General features: G+C 39.6%; 2 protein-coding genes across 2 annotated transcripts; both read right to left on the bottom strand.

The window, feature by feature from the left end:
* Nucleotides 1-2,459: 2,459 nt before the first annotated feature.
* unc119c (unc-119 lipid binding chaperone c) lies at nucleotides 2,460-6,830 on the bottom strand. The gene is made up of 5 exons (XM_070847390.1): nucleotides 6,581-6,830; nucleotides 5,448-5,561; nucleotides 4,616-4,706; nucleotides 2,969-3,141; nucleotides 2,460-2,593 (listed from the first exon to the last, which is right to left on the bottom strand). Exons 1-5 carry the CDS (start codon nucleotides 6,828-6,830, stop codon nucleotides 2,460-2,462), a joined length of 762 nt encoding a protein of 253 aa, XP_070703491.1.
* A 4,613-nt stretch (nucleotides 6,831-11,443) lies between these two features.
* LOC139217226 (chaperone Ric-8A) lies at nucleotides 11,444-21,729 on the bottom strand. Its single transcript, XM_070848539.1, has 14 exons — nucleotides 21,640-21,729; nucleotides 21,068-21,115; nucleotides 20,310-20,327; nucleotides 18,950-19,036; nucleotides 18,408-18,690; nucleotides 18,131-18,353; nucleotides 17,166-17,301; nucleotides 16,747-16,935; nucleotides 14,474-14,568; nucleotides 14,114-14,264; nucleotides 13,563-13,658; nucleotides 12,998-13,142; nucleotides 11,684-11,966; nucleotides 11,444-11,597 (listed from the first exon to the last, which is right to left on the bottom strand). The coding sequence occupies exons 1-14, from the start codon at nucleotides 21,727-21,729 to the stop codon at nucleotides 11,444-11,446; spliced, it is 1,998 nt and encodes a 665-aa protein (XP_070704640.1).
* Nucleotides 21,730-21,807: the final 78 nt, after the last annotated feature.

The raw sequence follows: 21,807 nt of genomic DNA, 5'->3' as shown, positions 1-21,807 counted from the left end.
GCAGATTTTCTTTGAATGGTCTTCAAACGCCATGCAAGGTATCCCGAACTGCTCTCTGGATCGTAGTAATGTTCCTATGTAATTAAATACATGCAGACTGACTATGCCATCAACATTTCTGAGGGCAATTATGTGTTTAATGTTGCAAAGATCCTTTTACTTACATATCCATGTTGTGAATATGGGTCTTCCAAATATGGAAACAGAGCAACTATCCCCTGTGCATACATTACTCTTACACTTTTAGGGGGCTAATGTATAAGTGCAATGATGAAAGTCACTCAATTGGCATTGGACATCACAATTAGAAATAATCCAATACTAACAATGTTTCTTTATAGCCTACATGTATGATTCTTACCCATGTGTTTCTGTCCTCTCAGCAGCAAGTATGTTTATCATCTGTCCTCTGGTTGCATCTGTCAGAGATTTGGTTTTTGCATACTCTTGCATGATGTGTTCACTGACGGGCTTTGCTGTTAGGATGTTTTCAATCAACTTAATTTGAAATAAAATGAAAATAAAAATAAAATAAAGTCAGAAAATGTTAAACCGTAAGTAAGACTGGAAAATTATTACATAAAATCACTCCACATCAAATGGAACAACATCCAGATTAGACTTAACAACAATGGCCATTACCCACCGCTTTTGCGTCATAGTTTGTATGGCGTGGCCTTTTAGGTCGACTTCCTTCAGCCGCGGCTGCTTCTTCAGGAGGGTCACACATCGTGAAGTTCAGAATGACAGTATCATCAGATGCTGAGGATGATGATGATAGAGACGTACCTGTGCATTAAAGAATATGAACAAACCAGAAGCATTAAATGGAACTGTTAATGCTCCCATCCCAACCTTTAAGTTTAACATGAACATATGTGTGAATGGTCAGTGATTACCAAGTTCTTCATTGTTCAGCGTGACTCGGAAGGTTCCAGGTGACTCCTTCACTATTTCCTCAAAAACCTCTGCATCAACTTCTGTGTCAGATTGATCATGCACCTTCATATCTAGCTGTCTGCCTTCTGGTATGCTAAATTTTAGGCACACTGAAGTAACAGGAAAAAAATATTTCATAAATTGTTACAAAATTTGAAAGGCCATGCATTTCCTTCTGATGAGAATCATAGGGCCAACTAAGCAGAGTAAGCCTATGTCTTCACAAAATGCTGTTGAGTTGAAGCTGAAGTCAATAGGTCATTCTCATTCATTGTAACGCACAGCAGAAACAAGTATTAACTTAAGTAGTTCAGGAGGAATGTTTTTTGTGATGAATTAGGTGTATCAACCAAGTGAAAAGTGTAATATTGTTTTATCCTGATGTTTCAACTAACCTTCTTTAATGAAGGCATCAAATGTTAGGTCAGACAGCCTAACATACTTCTGCTCCCCGGCAAACAAAACACAATTCACAATTCACAATTGCAATTCACTTGATTTCAAGTTACTTGCGGCCGAAACAAATTTACAAGTAACTTTTTCAACCGGAAAGGGAATGTACCAACTGTCGAGTAGAAGGGGAAGTGATAAGGAGTTCATGGCGACCCACGATGGACGGCAGTCAAGCGGTCTTTTGCCCGTTTTGTGGCGAACATATAAGCCGATTAACGCGGTACATTCCCTTTCCGGTTGAAAAGGTTACTTGTAAATTTGTCTCGCCGTTTGTAAAAGTGTTTCACGTCTTGTAAATTTGTTTTCTCAAATGTAAATTTGTCTCAGGACTTGTAAATGTGTTATGGCAATGTAATTTTGTTTTCTGATTTGTAAAAATGTTTTCTAAAATGTAAATTTGTCTCCAGCTTTGTAAAAGTGTTTCTCGTATTGTAAAATTGTTTTGCACCTCCCGGCCACCGCAGTGCGAAACTAGACCGGCTGAACCCACAATGCAGACACAGAACAAGTGGGTGGTTGGGAGACAAATGGGTTTATTAACACCAATGGATAGGAGCAAGGACGGGGAAAAGGGGCTAGCGGGAAGCAGGACTGGGGTGGGGACCAGGGAAGACAACCAGGTGGAACAGGGAGCAGGAGTTACATTTTGAATGTAACTACAGTTTTGTGAATCATGGGTGAATGCTGGAGATGATATGTAATACCTGGATTTCCTCCATCTGTGGAGATAGACTGACGCTCTAACACAATACTATTGTACTATTTGTTAAGTAAAAAAGTAGATATAGTTGCAGGATATTGGAAGCTGGATGAAAATGTTTATTATTTTTACAGATTTTGACAATTATCACAGTTTTGATCATTCTCTCCTTACAACGCAAGTGAACTATTAATATAAACATAGCACTCGTCACTTCATCAGGATTCTAAGTACAGCAGAAAGATATTGGTTTCAGGCAATCCTTTTTCTCTCACAAATGTCATACAAAATATAACAAGAGTTGTTCAACTTAAAGAATTATGTATGGAACAACATCAGAGGCTGACCACGTGGATTGACAGTTTTCTTATTCCCTGGATGTGTCTGCTCCCCGTTGTGGGCTGAAGGAGTACTCCGCTTTGTGATGCATGATCAGCTTGTTGTTGACAAAGTAAAAACTGTCTGAGCGCGTCTCAAACGGGTTGGCAATCATTTCCTCAACTGAGCAGAGCAAAAGACAAACATGTTCAGCAGGAGTTAGACATTGTAACATGTAAAGTATAAGACTGTTCATACACTAATGCAGATATACTTAAACACACAATTTTGTTCTCCTCCAAACATTAACAATATCATTTTGAACATATTGTGAATTCTACTTCTGTTGTGTGAATTTGCTCTTGTGATTTTTGTTCCATCAACATATGAAATTTTAAATAGGAGTGCACCATCTCCAATTCAGGTTGTGTCAAATTAACAATGTTTTTATATATTTCAAGGGCTGTTTCTATCATGGATAGAGCCTTGCTTGACATACACATTGTCATATTTACCTGTATTGCAGAAAAGGTCTACTTGTGTAGTAATTTATCGTACCTGTCTCTGGATCCAGGTCAGGTAAACAGTAGATGTGCTCACAGGTGTTTCTGCTGTGTGGGATGCAGAAGCCAATCTCAAAGTCAAAGGTTTTGAGCAGCAGATCCCTGAAATAATGCCTCTCAATCAGACGAAAGCGGTTCAGTGCCTTGCTGCCCACTGTGAACTCCAACCTGAGAGAAAGGTGACTGATAAGCTCAAAGAGACATGCAAAACATTTATGTATTTACACTTAAAAACATGTCTTTACTTGATATGTGGTTGCACAGCCATAACATTTGATGGACAAAGACACACACAGTAAGTCCAACAATATGGCCTCAGCAAATAAGGAACAAGTTTTAGTTCAGGGTATGAATGTGCATGTGTAAAAACCTGTGTTGGTTTTCAGCTTCAATCCAAATGATTCTCATTCCCAGTTCATCAAATACTGACTCTTCTAATCACCTAATATTGCTGCAGACATATCGGACCTCTGTCATCATGGTAACAATGAAAAATATGCTGTTAACTTTCTAAAACGGTAGCAGTTTGGCTCGGTTTAGGCAGTAATATGACTTTTTTGGATTTAGGAAAATAAAATAAAAAAGTTACTCATGTAATTTAACTCTTCAGAGTCTCGGACTACCTGACGGCGTCAAAGACACAAACACAAAGAAAGCAAGCTAAACAGTTTTAATGGGAAACACAACGGTAAAATGAAAAGCTTTGTAAAGCACTGTGAGACAACTCTGTTGTGATATTGGGCTATACAAATAAATTGAATTGAAAATTGAATTGAAAAGTAGTGAAAAACGGCCATTTTACCCCAAGACTCTGGAGGGTTAAGTTTGACTTTTCTGTTTTACATGTTAAATTTTCAACTCTGTATTGACCCCAGTCAATACAGAGTTGAAGTCCAGTGTTCGAGCCATTAAACCACCCTGACACATCCCGTGGACATGCTGATACACTTAATCTCAATTAAGGCCTTCAAATTAAATGACAAAATATGTTTGTTCTGTCCCACTAGAACACCACAGAATTCTAAACTCCCCATCATTTGTCTGTGCTCTCCATCACTACAAATCACTGTTAAAACATAAATCATTAAATTGGCTAATTAGGATTTGGTTTGGTTGGTTTAAGCACAAAAACAACTTGTTTAGAGTATTTTGCAATGTGTAAAAATTGTAGTGTAAAAATGTAAAACAACACAGGGCAGCATTTCACTTCATCCTTCCACCCTCCTCCTGTGTGCATAGTCAGAGTCATTCCTTCTCTTTTAAGGTTCAAGATTCAGGTTCAACCATGCTCTTGGTTAGGTGCCTAAACCTAACCAAACTGACACAGTTTCATATGTTAAATCATGCAGTTAGCACAACTTATTTGCTTGCTTGGCTGGTCACAATCCGTTCTATAAGGTGTGCTGAAAAAGCTCATATGTCATTTTGCTAACATTCCTAACATATTTCATCACTAGCAACATCTGAGGATGTAAAAACTGATTCATGAACCCTTGAAGGACGTAGGAGTAAGGAAACCTTTTTAGTGCAGAAATCCATCAAACATTATATTCTTCCTCAGTTTTAGAACATAACATGTTCCTGCACTCGATCTACACAGCAGCCACAGCAGTTAATCCAACATATAGTATCTCTCACTTACGTAGCTCCTATCTCTCTGAGGGTCAGGAATGCAGGAGAGAATTGATACTGGATGAATCTGCATGTATCAAGTTCAATGACGTCTTGAATTTCTGGAGAAAAATAAAGACAGAGCATGTAAGAAAAAAATGGGAAAGAAGGGTTGAGAAAAATTACTATGAACTATGCCCCACCAAGCCCCACAGCCTTTAACAGCTCATTGCAGGTCTATTCTTGCCTTCCAATGAACCTATGTTCTCCATAGTTCCATAGCAGTAAACACTACTGTACTACCAACTATACGAAATGGTTACAACATTTATATAAGGGTAAAGCAAACAAGGGAACTGCCCTGCTCAACTGAGAAATTTAATGTGGCACCCTTTGACCAACCTGACTTTTAACAACAGCCAGCTGATGTGACAAAACCTTCTATCATTTATACTGTGACATCTGTCCATCTCCAAGACACATTGATTGAGAGAAAAATATAGATGGTTGTAAAAAAGTCAAAATTTCCAACAAATTTGGTGTGAATAATTGCAGCATCCTGAGGAGGAATTAGTGTTTTGGTGACCTTCTGACCCTAAGTTTTCATCAGCTTATTTTACATTAAAGACTGTCAAGTCAGTCTTAAAACAATATACACATATGCACATTGAAAGAAAATTACAAAAATACAATCAAATTCTCTAAATAAATGCATTTTACAGTTCAGTCAAAGCTCATCTAACAGACCTAGTTAAATTATCATACATTATCAAAATATTCAGCAGCCAATGTTGTTTCCTTTCAGTACATTTTGACGTCAGCTGCAAGGATCAACAGATGTGCAAAACGACATGAAAAATTACCTGTTGGAGCATGTTTTTTGATATCAAGGATGACTGCTCCACTGTTCAGGTCCCTGATCTTGAAGCGAGAGAAGTTTACGTTGTAGATGTTATCCTCTGGTGAACACAGGTACTCTGTCACACATCCAAACAACAACAGCTGAAAATTTATGTCTTCAGAAGTCTTTTATGCTTTAGGCTACATGGCATTGAATTACAGACAGAAAGTGGAAACTGAGATTGGATGGAGTGCATATACATTGAACGTACTGGCTTGTTTTTGTATGGCCTGATGGAAGATCTAATGTGAGATCTGCATTTGAGGTCAGAGGTGTTGAGCCATCTAAAACTACAGTTTAAGGTTTTGGTTCATGTTGCACTGAATTGACTTTGTTAGGTGTTCATATGGGCCTGTGACAGACAGGTGACATGTGAGTCTTTACATACTTCATGCCTACCGTAGAACCGAGCTAGGCTCCAGCTCCCCTGTAATCCTAAGTATAGACAATAATGGTACAATACTGCCATGGTGTGGCAGTGTACTGTGATGTGTAATGATAGTGAGTATATGGGTTAAGTGGCTCGAGTATATGGGTTAAGTGGCTTGAGCAAAGAAGAATAAAAGTTGGCTCACTGCATCCTAATCGTTGAGGCGTTCATCATTGTGAAATAAAATGGAACAATACATGGTGTCAGAAATGTGTCAGCTATTGTCAACCCAAATTGCTCCTGATGCACAGCTTTGATGGTTATAGTTACTGGCTATAGAAAGTTGAGTAGTTCTTGCCATAATATGGATTAGAACAGTAGTCGAATAGGACTATTCACTGTATAGAACTCTGTACCAGCCCTTACCTCAGCACAGCAAATCTGATGGTCTCAAACACACAAAGAAGGCAAGAGATTCCACACATTAACTCTTAACAGGGCAAACCATTCCAGGTGACTACCTCATGAAGCTGACAAAGAAAATGCCAACACTTTTTTGTTTACTACATAATTCCATATGTGTTCCTTCATAGTTTTGGTGTGTTTGATATAAATCTACAATGTAGAAAATAATAAGGATAAAGAAAAACCATTGTATGAGAGGGCATATAAATATATAGAACTCTGTTCTGAGGAACAGTAGCTGGTCATAAAAACGGACTCACCGTTAGTGTAACCGTTCAACCATAAGACATGCTCTGGGGTCACTGGTTCACCAGGTCTCCATTCAGCCACTGCTTCCACTTCCTCTGCTTCGCCCAACTCTGTCCCCCCTGAAATAAATCCATTCCAATCCTCCATGCCTCCATCGACCACCATGTCTTCATCTTCCCACCCTCCCTCTTCCTGCTCCACTTTGCTTTCCCCATTCTGTATTTGGCACTGTTCGCCATCTCCAATTGTGGTCTCTTCCATCTGGTATGCCAACTCCTATTTCTTTCAGGCAAATGTCCTGATTAAATCAGGCTCAATTTGTGAAAAGTGTCTGTTTGCAAAGTGTGGCAAATGCAGCTACAAAGGATATAATCCACAGATCAGCTCTTACGCTCAGGCTGGTGGTGTCCAAACAGATTATGTCACGCTGGATTTGGCAATCTGAGTCATTCCCTAATTAAATCTGGACAGAGCTTATGGTATCACCTAATGATCAAAGAACTGTGAGTCCTATGGACAGCATTTAAAAAGAAAAAGGAAAACAAATATTTTTATGAGAGAGCAACAGATCAAGGAACCAAACATTGGATGTCTCAGAACTTTCCTCTCCTAAATGATAATAATAGTAATTCTGAAATAATTGTATTTCATCCTACAAAGTCCATCCTTAGAACGCCCTCTTCATCGGTTGGACTTTTTTTTTGTACCACATTGCATAGATTATCTACATTGGCTTAAGGCACATCACATAGATTTGCAATGTATCAGTTTGTAACAATTAAGACAGTACAAGAAATAATTGCTCAAACTTTGGGGGTTGAATATATTTTATAGACTGTTACATTTTTGTGTGCATTTTGTAGAAATTGTGGCTGCCTTTCACCTGGTCTTGACTGATGGAAAGCACACTTAAAGGGTTGTTTGTTAATTTCAACATTATGTTTTTATTTTCTGAATTATGTTTTCATTGCTGTTGCAATATGATATGCATAAATTAAATTCAATATTTTAATGTTGCTAGTTACTAGATAAGATCCCACAATGACACAGGTGTCACAGACCTTTTAAATATTCAGAAAATTTGCCTATACAGCTTTATCCTTGAGTAACAGCTACTAAACATCCTGGTGCAGTCATGTGACCCAGTGTCAAACTGTGTTTCAAAAATGGTGTTCTGCCTGATTAAAGCATGTGACACAGCTAGCTGATTTTAAATAGCTTGTTTTGGTTATTAAAAGGTAAATTTCAAATAATCTAACAATTCTATTACTGTCCTAGATTATAATTAACCTGTCCTGACCTTATTTTGTGAAAAAGTTGATATGAAACAACTTTGAAAAATAATGCTGTGACATATATTTAACATTTCAGATCTTGGACAGTCGGGGTAGTATCTCAAAAATAAGTTCAGAAATGTGTTCCTCCATGTGCTCGATTTAGTCTGTTTTATATCCCCCATAATTTTACTAATAATTTTAATTTAAGGAGAAATGGGTCCGGGTTCTTATGGGTTAAGATAATAGTGTAATCATGTCACCTCTCCAGGGTGCTTGGGCTGACTATAGATTTTTAGGTATTTGCTGTATTTGTGTAGATTTTGTCTTAAGAGGTGGGCTTCACCATACTATGCAAGGGTTCAAGGTTAAGGCCAGCGGCAGGCTGTATAAGGCAAAGAAATGTGTTATAACAAACCACCCAAGAAAAACTGCAATCCAAAATATGACAAAGACCAACACTGTGGAATGCAAAGAAATGTGCATCTGAAATCGTCTTTTGGTTTGAGATTCTTATTTTTGGTGGCAGTTCTTATTTTTGTGCATCTTTATTAATAGACAAAATTAACCATCATCAACCCTTTTTTAGCCTCTCTTTGCTGGTTACCAGTCAGTTTTAGAGTTGAGTTTAAAACTGATGTGAGGGGGGTTGCAATCCCAGCTGGCAAGAGGCAGGGTACACCCTGGACTGGTCGCCAGTCAATCACAGGGCTGACACATAGTGACACTTCACGCTCAACATTTACACCTAAGGGCAATTCAGAATCTGCACTTGAACTTAACCTGTTTGTCTTTGGACTGTGTGAGGAAACTGGACAGAACTCATGCAAGAACAGGGAGAACATGCAAACTCCACACAGGAAGGTTCAAACTGCCAGACAGCAGGTTCAAAACTGGAACTTTTAAATCACTCACTCAATTGTTTAGTTACACTATACTTTATTTGATTATTTTATTGCATTTAATCCTATTTTATTGCAATTTTAAGGTTTATTATTATTATTATTATTATTAACCACTCGCTATGTAGCCCTGTGAATGTCTTGAATTGACTATGTCAAACCAAGTTTGATTGAATGATCACTGTGATACACAACCACAACTACACACAAAAATTAGAGAACCTTATGATCAGATCTCAGCAGTTGGTGCAATCTGTTTACATAATCAGAATCTATGTCAGATCTTGAAATTACTGGAGAGATTGACACTGCATGCACAATTATTAGGCAAGTTGTATTCCTGAGGATTTATTTTACCTCAAGAAATACCTCAAACCTGAGTATTTAACAATGGAAAGGTGAGTTTTGGCTTTCTCAGGAGAATATCTATGTGTGCACAATTATTAGGCAACCATTAGTGTGCAGAATTATTATGCAACTAAATGAAAAACTAAAAATTTCCCATCTCACTTGTTTATTTTCATTTATTAGAGTAAGAATAACAAATAAACAACTGGAAATGTACAAATAAAGACTTCTGACATTTCAACAAATATTGACCAGTTTCGCCACCCTTCTTTTCAATCACTGTCATGAGCCTCCCAAATGCTGTTCAAAGAGGGGTATTGTCTTCCCTCACTGTAAATCTCATGTTTAAGAAGGGCCAACGAGTTCTCAATAGGGTTTAGGTCAGGTGAGGAAGGGGGCCATGTCATTATCTCTCTGTCATCTTTAAGGCCTTTGCTGGCTAGCCACACATGGATGCATGTGATGGAGCATTGTCCTGCATAAACATCATGGCCTTCTTGAATGATGTAGACTTTTTCCTATACCACCGCTTGAAGAAAGTATCTTCTAAAGTAGTTAGATTAGGTTTGGGAGTTGATTTTAAGTCCATCTTCAACCTGAAAAGGTCCAACTAGCTCATCCTTAATAATAGCAGCCCATACCAGTACCCCACCTCTGTGTCCATTAGTGATCTAGCCACGGGCACATCCATCTGGTCCGTCAAGAGTCGCTCTCATTTCATCCATCCATAAAACCATGACCCAGTCTTGACGTTTCAACTTATGAGTCTTGTTCAGTGGGTTAGGGGTTGGGTTGCCTTCCTTACCTGAGCCATGTCTCTGAGCACTGAGCACCTTGCACTTCTGGACACTGCAGGTAGGTTGCATTTCTGGAATATGGCAGCACTGGAGGTTAATGGGTTCCTGGTAGCTGCCAGTTTTTTTTTTCTCCACACGTTGACTATTTGCAACAAAACGTTTGATTGTACGGTGATCACGCCTCAATAGCTTGGCTACCTCAAGAGTGCTGCATCCCTCTGAAAGGCATTTTACAATTTTTGACTTTTCAGAGTCTGTTGAATCTCTTTTTTGGCCCATTTTGTCTGAGATAAAGAAGCTGCCTAATAATTATGCACGCCTTGATATAGGGTGTTGATCACAAGCCACACCCTCCCTCATTACACAAATACATATCACCCGATAATGCTTAAATCCAATTAGCATTCAAGTTTATAAAGCTTGGAGTTGGAAAATATGCATGAAAATGACGATAAGGTCAAGATACTCACTTGCCTAATAATTGAGCATGCAGATTACAGGTAAACATAAAGAAAAGTAAACTGTAAATTTAAGTCTTTTGGAGAGGGGTTAACTCTTGGTTCTTGCCAGTAAATTATGATGTGCTTCTTTCACAATGATATGCTTTCTTCACAGTGTCAAGCAGAGCCCCTTCCAGGATGCCATCCAGAGACTCCAAGAAGGCTGGATACTCTGAACTGCTGCTTGGTGCATAAGCACACGAAAAAGTCAGAGCCTTCCCCCCAGCAACCTGTAGTCGCATGGAGGCCGCCCTCTCAACACAAGTGGCACTAAGCATGGGTAATATCAACACAATTTATTCTCAATTATATGATTATAGTCTCAAGAGCTGTCTAGGGAATGTAGGGAATATAATATACCCTGTTGTGAATCAGTGGCCACACATACACAGTTTTACGTTGCATTCACTGCCCTTCACTCATGGCAATTCTGCATGTCATAACAGTTTGTTATGTAGAACAGGATGTAAGAAACTGCAATGCTGAATTTGGAAGCTTAAATTTTATTTGTCCAAAAAAAAACCCTACAAGCTTACAATTTCCTAAATAGTTTTTTCTGTAAATCCACATTTTGACACAGTAACAAATTCTACAAATACATTTTTTTTGCAAAAGTGCTCAGAGAATACCACAACATAAACACTGCTCAGTAACTCAGCCTGCCTCACTTTCCCACCCACACCCCTTCACATGTGTAACAGCCTTGTTTCTGTCTTTGATGCTATTTTTCAACACTTCACATATTTCTTTTACTGTCTTTCGAAGTGCATGGCAGATTCAAACCTCAAAGACCTTTTGTTGCAGCACACAACACACACTACAGGATGACCATTAATACTGTGATAGCAGGTTGATTTATTACAATATAACTTAGTGAATGACAGTTATGTCTTCAGCTATATGATGCAGTATCTGCTCTAACAGGGTCGCACTGTTGCTATATGAGTATAGCAGTAACATTTAAGTGCACTAAAAACATGTGGTGAAAGAAGACTGCTCAATCTTTGCCTGTGTCTCAGTCCAGTTAGTCTACTGCTCCTTGTGTACATCGATCTATTCCACCTGTTTGTCTTTGCTCCCCTCTGGCATCAGATCTAAATCCTCCTCTGATTCTTCCTCTTCTTCCAGTGTGCAGCCCCTCATTTGGCCACTGAACAGAGTCAGTCTCCCCTCTGCGCTCATTACCAAAGGCTGAATTATCTGTTCTCTGAGAGAAGGAAGGAAAATATTATTTCATTAGTTTCTCCTAGATCTTATTTAAGATTATTGGCAATACTATACCAACACACTCACTGTGATAGTCTGTTGATCATGCACATGAGGCGACGGGCCTCCTCCTCCCTCTCTTCCTCTGTCATGCCCTCCATTGGGTCAGGCTGCTCCGCCTCCACCCGGCCTGTCACCAGGTTAATCCTGGCTTTGGCCTCCCGGTACTCTTCTGTGTCTGAGTCTGAGTCACTAGAGTAGTGGGAGACATACTGGCTGTCGACTGAATTCCTTCTGCCATTAAGCAGCCCCCGAGCGGCCAACAGCCCAGCAGCGTTGCCATAGCCCGTATATTTGACAAAGCGGCTGACTGTGGAAGGACAAAAGATGCAAACTTTACTCCTTGGTACATAACATCTTTGAGGAATTGTTCATAGTTGTTAATTTGGTGCATATTTCTAAGAGCTGTTGCAAGCGTGTAATGATACATTCAAACTAGAGATGTGCATTTCAAGCAAAAATACAACTCGATAGTCACAGTGAACGAAGATTATTCGAATAATCCCACAGGCATACGCACACACACACGCCACCACTGCCACTAGATGCAGCGGGCGTAACTTCTTCCAACTTTGCAACATTAATGTTTTTATTATCGACCAGGTGCAGTAGGATGGCAGTCACGCAGGGAGAAGAGGAGAGAGAACCGGGATAAGAGCTAAGCTTACCCAGCTATTATCTAAGGCTGCTACTAGCCACTGTTCGGTTGCAAAGATCGGCTGGATGAAATGGGACTCAGGCCCACATCTACAGAGACCTGGATCCATCTCAGCACCCTGGATCAATCTACTGCTCCCGACGGGTTTTCTACCAGGTGCCAGTAAAAACGAAGGAAAATATACTTATTAAAACAAAACGATAGTCATATAAATTATTCGATTTTCGTATAATTTAACGAATATTCGAATATTTGAATATTCGCAAATCATGATCCATCCCTATTTCCAACCAGCCAGTTGCAATGAATTGATTAGTATCAAGAAGCAATTTAGTTGTGTTTTCTAAAGTTTTATGCAAATTTTTAAAATCAAAGCAATACTAAAACAGTTGAAAACTGTATTAGCGTCTGTTCTGTTGTTCTGTTGATTCTTGTGTGTCCATGTTTGCAGTGAACCCTCTCTCCCAACACTCATCACTCCACCTCTGCAGCATTCCATTAGTCAGGCATTCAATGATTCAACAAGAAAAGTAGGGGCAAATATGACAGCCCACCTGGTGTTCTTCTGTAGGCAAATGGTTCTAAATAGTTGATTTGTCAAAAGTATCTAAACAAATATTTTATAAGGAAATGTTTCAAAGGGGCTCTGCTGTGGTGTGGTCTGTGGTGACCTGTGACCATACCATTCTCTTTGCAGAGCACGAAGAGTAGCTCAGCAGCACAGTGCTTCACATCTGTGTCAACATGGGTCATCAGGCGGACCAGCTGGCCCCTCAGTGTGGTGTCCTGCTCAGGTCGGATGGCAAAGTCCCTCAGTGGAGGTAAGATCTGGGACGAAAGTTGGGGTCAGATGAAAGGTCATTAGTGCTGCCTCCAATGTTAAAGTAACCAAACTGAAGTCCCTCTAATGTTAAGGCAACTAATTTGCATGAACCTTTACATGTATTGCTTGCATTTCCCAACTGTCATGCATAAAGCAGTAAGTAAAGCGCAACATTCCACAAAGTGCTCAAGAATTTGGACTAAACTACCAGCATCAATGCACCAAGGGCATCAATGCACCAAGGGCGGTGTAATTGCCCAATCTGAGCAAATCCAGCTTTCATATCTGGCTGTTCTTATGAGCAGCATTAAATTCTTAGTAATTGTAACACATTAATGCAAGACGAAGGGGATGCTTTCTTGATGCTGATAGTGCCGACAATAACGCTCATACTATTTGTTGCACACAATACCAATGTCCATTACCTTTTGCCGTAAGTAGTGACGTGTCTCCCTGTGTACCCGAGAACTCTCTGTCAGCAGATTCAGTACAGGGGTTAGTTTCTCCTTCAGCTTCTGACCCTGTGTAAACAGCACATGGAGTTTCAATGAAGTCAGTGTGAGTAAAACTCACAGTTTCTAACAGGTCACCTGTCAGGTAATCTAAGATCCACTATTTTAGCATGAAAAGACATAGAAGTAAAAGGGACAGTTGCAAGGCCATTGCCTTTTTATTCACTACATCACTACATATTTGTATTTATGTTGTGCATTCATGGTATATATTAGTATCTTTGTATTCATTGTCGAAGAAAAATACATTCTTAGTCTTTTTTTGATGAAAGTGTAAATCGTGATTTTGCTTTCCTATCTGTAAAATTCACAAAGTTCACTGAGTGCCCCATTAAATATATCAGTATTTTACATATACTGATTTTTTCCCCAAATACAAGTATTAATCATTTATGCGATAACACCAAGTATTCACAACCTCAACACATTTACTTCAACACACACACACACACACACACACTTGCCTTATTCAGGCGTCTGTCCATAAACACCAGCAACTCGTGGACACAGTCCATATTGACTCCCTCACATTTGTGTGATGCCTGTTCCACACGAACAGATACCAGGACATCCAGACATGTCAGCGGCAGGGCTGACAGGAGGTTAACTGTATGTCTATGGAAATAAGTCATAACTATGTAAAACACTACCAAAAAATATCATCTGTGTTCTTAAGCTATGGTATCAACTCTCTTATCTATGTTGTAGAGTCATTTAGTTACAGTTCCATCTCTTATATCAGATGGACATAGGTTACTGTCATCAACTGAAGAATTTGTCAAATTAATAGAGTTATGTTAAAAGTTGCAAAACAGCAGTCTGACCCTTGGAGTTCCTCCAGCATGTCTTCTCCATCACATGACAGCAGCAGACAGTGGCGCAGCACAGCTGCTAGGTGGCGATACAGAGAAGCATCCTCCTGAAAAAGACACACACTACTACTTTAGGCTTTATTAAGGAGACTTTAAAAAGACACTACTCAGCCTGTGCTATTCCGTCTGTGGCTCTGGAAGAGTTTTGCTTAGTCTGCGAAAAGATCCCCACCAGTGATGTCATAGTGATGCGTTCAGCTGACATATAACATACATAATTGGGCACCCACATGGTAGTTGCCCACCACTTGCAAGGCTGGACAAAGGGGTTGGGTACAGGTCTCTCATCTTATCTTCTGGGGTATCCAAAGAAGATAAGCAAAAATACCTAAGGCCAAAGGTCAATGATCTTATATTCTTGCAGTTGCATGTCTTGGACACTCAGGTGAAGAGTGGACAGACCTGTCAACATCTGGACAAGGCCCCTGTCTGCAAGATCACCAGAAGAATATTTCTTTCTCAGGCTGGACTATGACTGGGCCATGTTAAAAGGCAGCATGGGAGGACTGCTTACTGCTTACTCTACCTGATATTGTCATCCAGTGGTAGGAAAACTTTGAGGAACTCCTAAACCCACCTGATACATCCTCCATAGTGGAGACAGAGCTGTGTTCATTTTCTCTAGCAGTCACTGAAATAGAAAGCTCTGGGGATGGTCACGATTCACACTGAGATACTGACGGCTCTGGCCGTTATGGGGCTTTTTTGGTTGACATGCCCCTTCAATGATACCTGAAGGATATGGAAAACTGTCGAATGGCAGACTGGGGTAGTGGTTACCATTTTGGGAAATGTGTATACATTACATTTTATGTAATATGTGGTCAAGTCCATAATGGAGTGGTTTTAACTTTTAGCTTGGATGTTATATTCTTCATTTTTGTAGTAACCTTTCACTGAGATGTTGTATTCTTAGTACTATATAGGTAGTATAATCATTTGTGAAGAATCCAGTCACTTTTATCTGTTGTATGATAATGTTCAGTAGAGTTCTCCTCTGATAGAGATCCCTCTTTTACATTACTTTATTATGCGATGAAGCCCATATTCAAGTTGGAGGTCTGAATCCTAGGATGTGGACAGAGATATTACAAAAACCCAAAAGGGTTTACGTGGTATAGCACACCAATTATCTCTGCTGTATTATTGGTCTGCCACCCTCCCCTCCATTTTACACTGGGCTAAGTTAAAATCTTGTGACCCAGTTTCTTCTGCTGTTCCTTCACTGGCTGCCTTGCTGTGCTTGTGACTTACAGACTGGGGTCCCAATGAAAGAAGAACGTTGTTGTGGCAAATAGTATTAACATTTGGAACCAATTTATTTGACAAAATGGTTTTCACTGACTTCATCTCATGGCCCCCTCTATGCTAATCCACTCTTCTCTCCATCCCTACAGGACAATGCGTTTGAGGTATGGTACAAATCAGGGTGTTTTCAGATGAGGGACTTTGTACATAGTTAGAAAATGTTAATCTTAACTCTTGGGCTGCAAATTACACTCTCTCATTTGAAGCTGTACACAATATACAGCTATTCACCACCCTAAACTTCACAGCCCTACTTTCCACTTTGATATTTAAAGGACACACCTTAGTCTGCACTGGCACTGATTACTGGAGTTGGGCATAGATTGCTGCAGAATTAATGTGATTCTTGGTATGGGCTGCATGTCTGCAGCTACAGTAGAATGGTAAGCAGTGCATTGTCATTCAAATTATGAAATTATTATGTGAAACGCTGAAAAATTAGACATTGTCTACTGTGCTTTGACCATCTGACTTCTTGTACCTTGCTTTGGTTTCTAATATTGAACTTTGGTGAGTACAATGTTATCATAACAATAGAAATGGTTGACAAATCTATGGAAATAACACCAAAGTTGTAATAAACTGTTTTTCCTTTGCCTAACACATGATGAAGCTAACAAAGGGTACAGATTCCATATCTCAAAGGGGCTGAAACAGAAGAAAGGCATTTCTACCGACTGCATTACAGTGTAAACAGTGTGTGTTTCACTAGTATCTTTGATCCCATTAAGGATATGATGTGATGGAGGTGAGGTTCCCTACATATGTCACATGAGTCAGCAGCACTGTAGAGAGCAGGTGAAAGCAACCATCAGAGGGTCCAAACAAACAGCAAACCACAGATGAATGAATTCAGGTAAAATTGTTTGGTGGATTTGTGAGATGCACATCTGATTTGTGTGTTTTCAGGGGGTTACCTCATCTGGCTCCTGCATGTGGAACCTGTGAGCGATGTTGAAGAGAGTTTTTAGGATCTCACTGACGTCCTGGGACATCTCCTTGGAGATCGGAGGAGCTGTGCTGTCACTAAGCACCTCGTATCCCTCACCCCACCTCACAGCCAGGCAATGCTCAAGGGCTTTGGTCAGCACTGACACTCCACGTTCCTGAAAGAGAGAAGGAAAACACTGATCTTTGAGAATGTTAAAAAAAAATCTGACCGAGAAACATCGCACAAACGTCGCACAACATTGCCGATATTTGGATTGATGTCCAAACAGATTATTGGTTTGACTTTTTAAGGATCACAAAATTATGGTTTTGTATCACAAGAAAATAATACCAAATGGAATTCTATGGTCTTTCAGTGACTGAAAGTGATTTAAAAGCACATCACCTGCTGTAGCTGCAGCCTGAGCTCTGGCCTCAGAGCTGTCAGTAAGAAGAGAAGCCTCAGCCTGTAAAACTGGCCACTGGATGGCACCATGCTCCAAATCCCCTGCTTCACACTCTCCCACAGACCTTGCAGAAGCCTTCCATGGAAACAGGAATGAAAAAAAGGTTTAGGCTAAAGGTTGGTGAGCCACTGGTGAGCATCATGCAAATATCATCTTTTGTGTTACAAAGAACATCTAATATTATTCTAATGTAATTGGATAATTAAAGGAATAATTCATGCAAAAATTGCTAAATGTTTTGGGTGAACTATTGGGTAAACAATCAGTGGTGAAATGTATTGGTTAAATGTTGGGATGCCGAAATCTAAATGATTTGCACTGTCATATACCATCTTGCCTTTTTGTTTTTATTTCAGTTTCTCATATATTGTTAGATATGATAAAAATATAAAGTAAATATATTGTTATACGCCCAAAAAAGAGAATTGCCACTTCTTTTGTCTGTGAGCTGGTGATCTTGTTCAATACAAACATAATACAATTTGTACATTACAGAGAAATATCTCTAATGCCTCAGAGATGACATTTGGAAGACACCAGTGCGCAGAAAGCACACTAACAAAGCAACAGCCAAATAGTTTCCAAAAAGTTATCTGTGGCTGGTATAATATTGCCAGTGTAAATTTACAGACCAAAGTGACGGTCAGCAAAAGCTGAAAATGAGAAGTTACCTTCGTATACTGATTAATAAAATATAGATTGAAAATAGATAAAAGGTTTGATAAGAATTTTTTAACATTAGAGCTTTTAGGTCTCAACACAGAACTGAATCCAAAGTGGAACCATTTATCAAAGCTACAAGGCTTTGTGTCATGAAACTTCACAAGTGTTTTAACTGTCATGAATTTTTGTTCTCATTATTTCAAATTGTATGGCTTAATCTACCCATTTGAAAAAGTGTCACCTTAGTGTGCTGGCCCTCTCCTGTGCCCTGGGGCTGTTGTAGATGACATTACACAAGACTTTCATGGCCTCCTTCCTACACACCTCCCCATCATCCTCCTTCTCTTCCTCCTCACTGTTCTCTTTCCGGATATCCTTCTTGCCACGGGCAAGCACCACATGACTTCCATCATCTCTCCTCTCATAGCAGTGATGACCTGAGCCATTTGGGATGGCAGCACCAGCTACCTCCACAGGAGTAGACAACGAAACCACAGAGCTAGCGGGTACTGGTGAACCATCAGCATCTGCGCCTTCCTCACAGCTACTCGAAGCCTTTTCGTGGATCTGGCTGTGTGCTCTGCATGACTGATCTTCAGCTTCTTCCTCCTCCTGCTGTGGGCATGTCTGCAATAAGCTGATGCCTCCCAGGTGTGCCAAGGTGAGAAGGGCAGTATCAGAGTCCATGGGCCCTAAAGCTTGCCTGTCGCGGGACAGGATACGCAGCGTATGCAAGCAAACCCGTAAGACTGCTGGCTGTAGCTGACCACTGATGAAGCACAGTAGAGCTCTGGCCAGATGCTGGAGAAACATGTGGTCAACAGGGACAAGTTACAGTGATGGAGGTCCAGAGGGGATGGATTTAAGAGAAAGAGCAAAATGAAACAACAAATGCAAAAAATGAGGGTTATACAGTACGAACATGCATTAGAGGTCTAACTGACACCCACCAATTAGAACACACACAGGAAAGTACACCTGGTGACTAGTAACAACTAATAGTTTCTGGAACACACACACACACACACACACACAAACAAATATACAGCTGTTGGCCTACCTCTCGGAGAAGAAGATCAGATTCATCGTCTGAGTCAATGTCAGAGTCAGAGTCGGGAGCACTGTCCCTTACTTTGTTCTGCCTGAACTGATTAACCAAGAGGGAGAGTTAGCACTAGTAAGTGCAAAAGATGCTGCAAAATACACAAAAAGACACATTTTATAAATTGAGCACTGATGCTCTGTCCACTCCTTTTCCTGATGGAAAGGAGACAAAGTACGGATTTGAAATTCAAAATTTTAATTTCAATGAAATGGCATGACTATAGTCATATACCAAATGTCAAAATGAGACATTTTCATTACCAGATAAATCTGAAACAGTTGGACAAGGTCATTTAGATATCACCTGGCATACAGCAACCAGAACCAAGAGAGGTACAAGACTCTCTCAACTAAGCAACAGTAATTTTTAAAGTCAAAACACTTAAAAATAGGTAAATACATTTTTTACATTTTTTTTAATTAAAGAATAGTCAAAACTACCATAATAACTCCTCTGATAATTAAATATTTATCCTTAAACCAGATTATCCACATTGGTCAAACTATGCCCTCGCACAAGCAACAAACTCATGAAAGGGCCATTAAATGTAAACCATTTTAATGAAGAATGCGTCTCTCACTGACTCAAATCTAGAAATAAAGCCAGGCTGTATTATTACTCAAATTATGTTATTATTTGGTTATAGAGAGAAGTACCTGAGAGTGCCTGCAGAAAAAGGTACATTAAATGTACTTTAAATATTAAAATATCACTCCTCATATCACTTGTCATGTCTGGAAAGTAGTTGTTCATATAATGTCGTAGCAATTTAAGTTTTACAGGCTAATAATTAACCAGCAATGACTAAAAGTAAGTAATTAAAATATATGTACAAAGTGTTCTCACCAGTGGCTGAAAACTATACAAAATAATTAATTGTCATCTTGTAATGACTGTTAGCCAGTTATTTTTCAAATGACAATTAGTCATTCCATTGATACTCACTCACAAGTATCTAATTGTTTCCTCTCATGTAAGCACTCATTGATCTTGGTCATTTAAAAGGTTACTCTACTTATTGTCCTAGTCCAAGAAACACTGGTTTCCTGCACAGGGCAAGTTAGTGTCACATAAGGATAGCTGCAAGATGAAGGTTAACTAGGTTAAGTACTGAGTTATGTAGTATCCAAGCAGCTTTGGAACATAGAGCCAGACTCGATTATGTATGCACACACTGGGAGTGACTAAGCATTCTAAGCACTTTTACAGATTACTGTAATACAGAGTAAACTCATGGTCAGCTCATCTCTCTCTCTCTCTCTCTCTCTCTCTCTCTCTCTCTCTCTCTCTCTCTCTTTCCTCTTGATTTATTTACCTCTTCCAATTGCCGCTGCTGTTTGTCCAGGAACAATGGCAGAATGCATGTGAAAAAAACAGTATTGAGATCCAAGCATTAGAGAAAGCTGAGAAGGAAGACGTCCACAGTACAAGCACTAGAAACAAACTACTGTAGGTTGTTAAACATCATATAGAGTCACATTTCACCAGTCCAGCCAGAGGGCAGAAAACCTTATTATTGCAGTCTAAACAGAAACAGGACATCCTTCTATCTCATGCATCACTAGATATGGATGACATAGCTTGGACTATGATGATGTACTGTCCACATCATGTCATGTTGTTTGGTCTTGTTGGGTCCAAAACATCCATCCTGTACAAGGCAACGAACATTGCAACCACTTGGAGCTGCTATTGAGGCTCCACATGCTTTTACTCACTCACTCACTCACTCTGCTGTATATCCTACAGCTGTTAAACATATAATCATTTTTTTTAACACATAATAATTTGTATTCTCTGTATATATTGATGCAGATATATTGATGTGCAATGCAAACGATGTACATAAAAGGAAGGAATAGCAATGACAGGTGATTCTATTCAGAGCTGGAACAGAGTCCGAGCATCAGGATCAGAGGAAGCGGTTCAGTACTCACAAAGGATGTGAGAGGCAGGGTACACCCTGGACTGGACGCCAGCCAATCACAGGGCTGGAATGATGGAACAGACTAAGATAATGTGGGGAAGGGAGAGGCACACTGGCACAGAAGTCAGATGTTTTTGTGTACTGACCTTTTTTCTCTCCTCCATCTCAGCGTTGAAAAAGAAGCACTCTGCATACTGCAGAGAAACAGAAGAATACACTTGGTTAGGAAGGTGGGGGACAAAAGCACTGGTACAATACAATAGCAATAGTGGGGCACTTTTCTACTGTTGACACATATTCGAAACCTGTAGAGACTGCAACACATGCAGTGATAAAGAGCATAAAGGAAGCGATAGTGGGGCGGCAGTCCCTCTTAAACTGCACAACTTTAATACAAAGACTGCATTTGTGTCAGACGTGAGAAGTACGACTAATAATAAACAAGCAATGTTAAAACAATTTCATTCAGCTAATGATATCTATCCAAGCTGAGCTTTCTTCAGTGTTAAAGAGTATTTCACCCTTTAAGCAAAAAGAATTTAGAAGGTCATTCATTTGAAAAGGATTGTTGAACTATTATCTATAACTGATTATAACAATATCATCATTATTAGCATTATCATCATTATTACATTACCAGCTGTAATCATGCACACTGTTTCTGTGGTTACAAAAGTAAATATTTGTAGTCACAGTTGTCATAGCAACAATCAATGACCTCAGTGTTGTAGTCATCCAGCAGGAGCAGGACAGTGTCCTGGTCTCCCTCGCTGATGCTCTCAATGATCCTCTCCATGTCTGGTACCATGCCTGCAGGATTATAAAAACGTTACATCACTGGAGGTAATTAGAAAAATGACATTCATAATCATATATGAAGTCTGCT

The sequence above is a fragment of the Pempheris klunzingeri genome, chromosome 17 (assembly GCF_042242105.1).
Source record: "Pempheris klunzingeri isolate RE-2024b chromosome 17, fPemKlu1.hap1, whole genome shotgun sequence".
Taxonomy (NCBI): domain Eukaryota; kingdom Metazoa; phylum Chordata; class Actinopteri; order Acropomatiformes; family Pempheridae; genus Pempheris; species Pempheris klunzingeri.
This window is presented reverse-complemented; position numbering and strand designations above follow the sequence as displayed.

What these genes read in the sequence shown, in the direction of transcription:
- LOC139217226 (XM_070848539.1), bottom strand. Translation starts at nt 21,729, where the DNA reads ATGGTACCAGACATGGAGAGGATCATTGAGAGCATCAGCGAGGGAGAC. An exon ending in CTGATCTTCTTCTCCGAGAG is followed by an intron (nt 18,691 to 18,949) that starts GTAGGCCAACAG and finishes ATGTTTCTCCAG; the next exon opens with CATCTGGCCAGAGCTCTACT. An exon ending in GGAAGGCGCAGATGCTGATG is followed by an intron (nt 18,354 to 18,407) that starts GTTCACCAGTAC and finishes CTGTGGAGGTAG; the next exon opens with CTGGTGCTGCCATCCCAAAT.
- unc119c (XM_070847390.1), bottom strand. Translation starts at nt 6,830, where the DNA reads ATGGAAGAGACCACAATTGGAGATGGCGAACAGTGCCAAATACAGAAT. An exon ending in GTTGAACGGTTACACTAACG is followed by an intron (nt 5,562 to 6,580) that starts GTGAGTCCGTTT and finishes GATGTGTGACAG; the next exon opens with AGTACCTGTGTTCACCAGAG. An exon ending in CTCAGAGAGATAGGAGCTAC is followed by an intron (nt 3,142 to 4,615) that starts GTAAGTGAGAGA and finishes CCTTTCTCTCAG; the next exon opens with GTTGGAGTTCACAGTGGGCA.